The sequence below is a fragment of the Ricinus communis genome, chromosome 8 (genome assembly GCF_019578655.1).
Source record: "Ricinus communis isolate WT05 ecotype wild-type chromosome 8, ASM1957865v1, whole genome shotgun sequence".
Classification (NCBI taxonomy): Eukaryota; Viridiplantae; Streptophyta; class Magnoliopsida; order Malpighiales; family Euphorbiaceae; genus Ricinus; species Ricinus communis.
In genome coordinates this window covers 5640634-5643239 of record NC_063263.1, presented here as the reverse complement: position 1 = coordinate 5643239, position 2606 = coordinate 5640634, and the positions used below count along the sequence as shown (strand labels likewise).

At 31.5% G+C, this 2606-nt stretch overlaps 1 protein-coding gene across 1 annotated transcript; it reads right to left on the bottom strand.

Annotated features, from left to right (window-relative positions):
• Positions 1-1061: 1061 nt before the first annotated feature.
• Positions 1062-2351, bottom strand: LOC8276345 (cytosolic sulfotransferase 15). The gene has a single exon (XM_002525492.4). The coding sequence runs from the start codon at positions 2273-2275 to the stop codon at positions 1271-1273; it is 1005 nt and encodes a 334-aa protein (XP_002525538.2). The 5' UTR covers positions 2276-2351; the 3' UTR covers positions 1062-1270.
• Positions 2352-2606: the final 255 nt, after the last annotated feature.

Genomic DNA, 2606 nt, shown 5'->3' with positions numbered 1-2606 from the left:
CCAATTCATTTGGATCCTGCAGATCCACTCTTTTTTTATTCGAAGATCAGGCTCTTGTTTCTGTATTTTCACATCGAAGATTCTTTGCAGATAAAGAAATGTCAAAGGCTCTTTTTTCTATTTTGTCTGTTTTAAATGTTCTTAGATTTTTTTAAATGAAATTATTAGGCTGAAATAATATAATTGTAAATATATGAGGGCAGACCTTCCTGCTTTGAATAGTTGCTTTTCAATTTCATGTTTTTCTCTATTTATAATTCAATAGAATAAAATTTATTAAGAAAAATAGCCTCAGGATAGCAGTGGACATTACTTAAAGTTAGTAAAGCTTATAATTCGACCATAAAGGTTGCCAAATAGTCTGTAAGAGCAAAGCGAAGCACAAGGAGCAGAAGAAGCTAATGAAACAAACCGCCAAAAAGTCAAAAACTAGCTCATGTGGCTTTTCAATGTCATGATCATCAAGTAGCAACCATGCTTAAAGCTAATAATGCACCACTTATGACATGGTACTAGCCATTTACACGTTAAGTTAAACAGGATTTCGTTTTTGGACTAATTAAAATTAAACACTTTTCAACAATTTTATTTAATTATTTTAAAATTTTAAAATTAATTTTTCTAATTTATTTTTAAAAATATTTTCCAATGATAATTTTTAAAATATTAATAAAAAAAATGATATAAGAAGTCAATTATGCTTAATAAAAAAATAATAATTATGAATCAATAAAAATAGTATATTCTAGACTTAAAATATAACTATTAAAAAATTGATGTATGTGTATCATTTCACATATTTTACATTTAAAATGTAATAATTTTTTTTATTAACTCACTAATTTTTATATTAGCAAGCAAACTTGACATATCATTTTTTTCATTGTAATGTATTAAAATTTTTACCGAAATGTGCTTTTAAAAATAAATTAAAAATATAAATATATTTTTAAAATTTTTAAAATAATTAAATAAAATTGTTAAAAATATAATATTTAAAATTTAATTAATAATTACGCCTTCATTTTCATATTCTTAAACAAATTCATTTAAGAGAAGGATTAAACGAAATTGTTTTTCCCATAACCCAAGAAAATCACAACTGAAAACTCACTCAGAGCTTGATACTAATCCCATGCATAATTAATTAAGACACACTCAAAGCTTTATAAATTAAGACACACTCAAACCTTGATAGCATTATCAACACCTTCTTCTTCTTCTTCTTCTTCTTCTTCTTCTTCTTCTTCTTTTCCTTAAGATAAAAAACTTAGCAAGAAAGTTTGAAAGACAAACCAGTTCCACTTAACTTTTCTTGCATCACATTTTCTAGCTGTTGCTTCAAGGAGGGGCTTATATAATCAGTCCATTCACCCACATTACCTGTCCTAAAGAAAACCTTATGTGGATATACTGACAGATAACTGCCCTTCTTGTTTGCCTCAAGATCCTTCAAACTGCTTAAACTACATAGCTTTGCTATTTCCTCAATGATTCCTTGTTTCTCTTCCTCCTGCGAGAAAGGATATCCTAGGAACTCTGCTATTCTCTTCAATTGGAGAACAATGTCTTCCTTCAAGTCCTCATACTTCAAGAACAAAACCTTGTCCGGTTTCTCCAAGCTTTCCTTCCAATATCCTAAAACTTGTTCCCAAAAGGGTCCAAACTCGTATATTCCATTAAAATAGATATCAAAAAGTTCATCCATAGAAGTCTGCATCTCGGTTCCTAGTTGATGGGCAAAGTGCCACAAGGAGACAGCAGCATCAAAAGGGTTGCGACAAATGTAAACAACTGAACAATTAGACTTCTTTATAGACTCTGGTAAAGCAGCATAAGACATGTGAGTGGAGAAAAGCCTAGGAGATGGAATGGTAGAAAGATCAGGAAGTTCCATCTTACCAAATAAATCAAGTTCAAGAAATGGTGCAAGATGATGAGGGTTTGAAGTAAGCAAAGGGGTGGTTGAGAATGTAAAACGAGCACGATTAACAATGGAAAAGGTTAAAGCCTTTAACCAGGTGGTGCCAGATTTGGGATTAGAGGCAATTATAATATCTGGGTCTTGAGCTTGGAAGTGTTTTTGGAAGGAAATTACACCACGAATGTAAACGGCTGGGCACCAAAAGCCTTGATATAAAAAAAGATCATGTCTCCATCCCTTTGCTTTGGGAAGGGAAGGAAGTAGTTCCTTAAACTCTTGATCAAGATCTTCAGCCATTGAAGAGGAAGAGGGGGAGGAAGTGGTTGGGCGGGCAATCTTGGTTTGATCCATGCCTCACAATATGAGATACAAAAGCAATATTGACAAGTGGTAGGAAAGGACTTTTCATGGTTTAATCCATGCCTCAATATAAAGATAAGGAGTGTCAGGGTGCCCATACAATCGTCCAAACTTGATTTATATGATATATATTTCAATAGAAACAGACTCACTCCGAAGCAAAAAAGGTAAAGATAAGAGTTTCGGGGGTGCCCATACCAATTCGTCCGAACTTGATTTATATATCATAATGATATAAATTCCATATAATACATTTTTTCGTTACAAATTATTTTCCTTACAAAAATCCAATACAAAAGTTTTTTCTTTAAAAAGTAAAGAT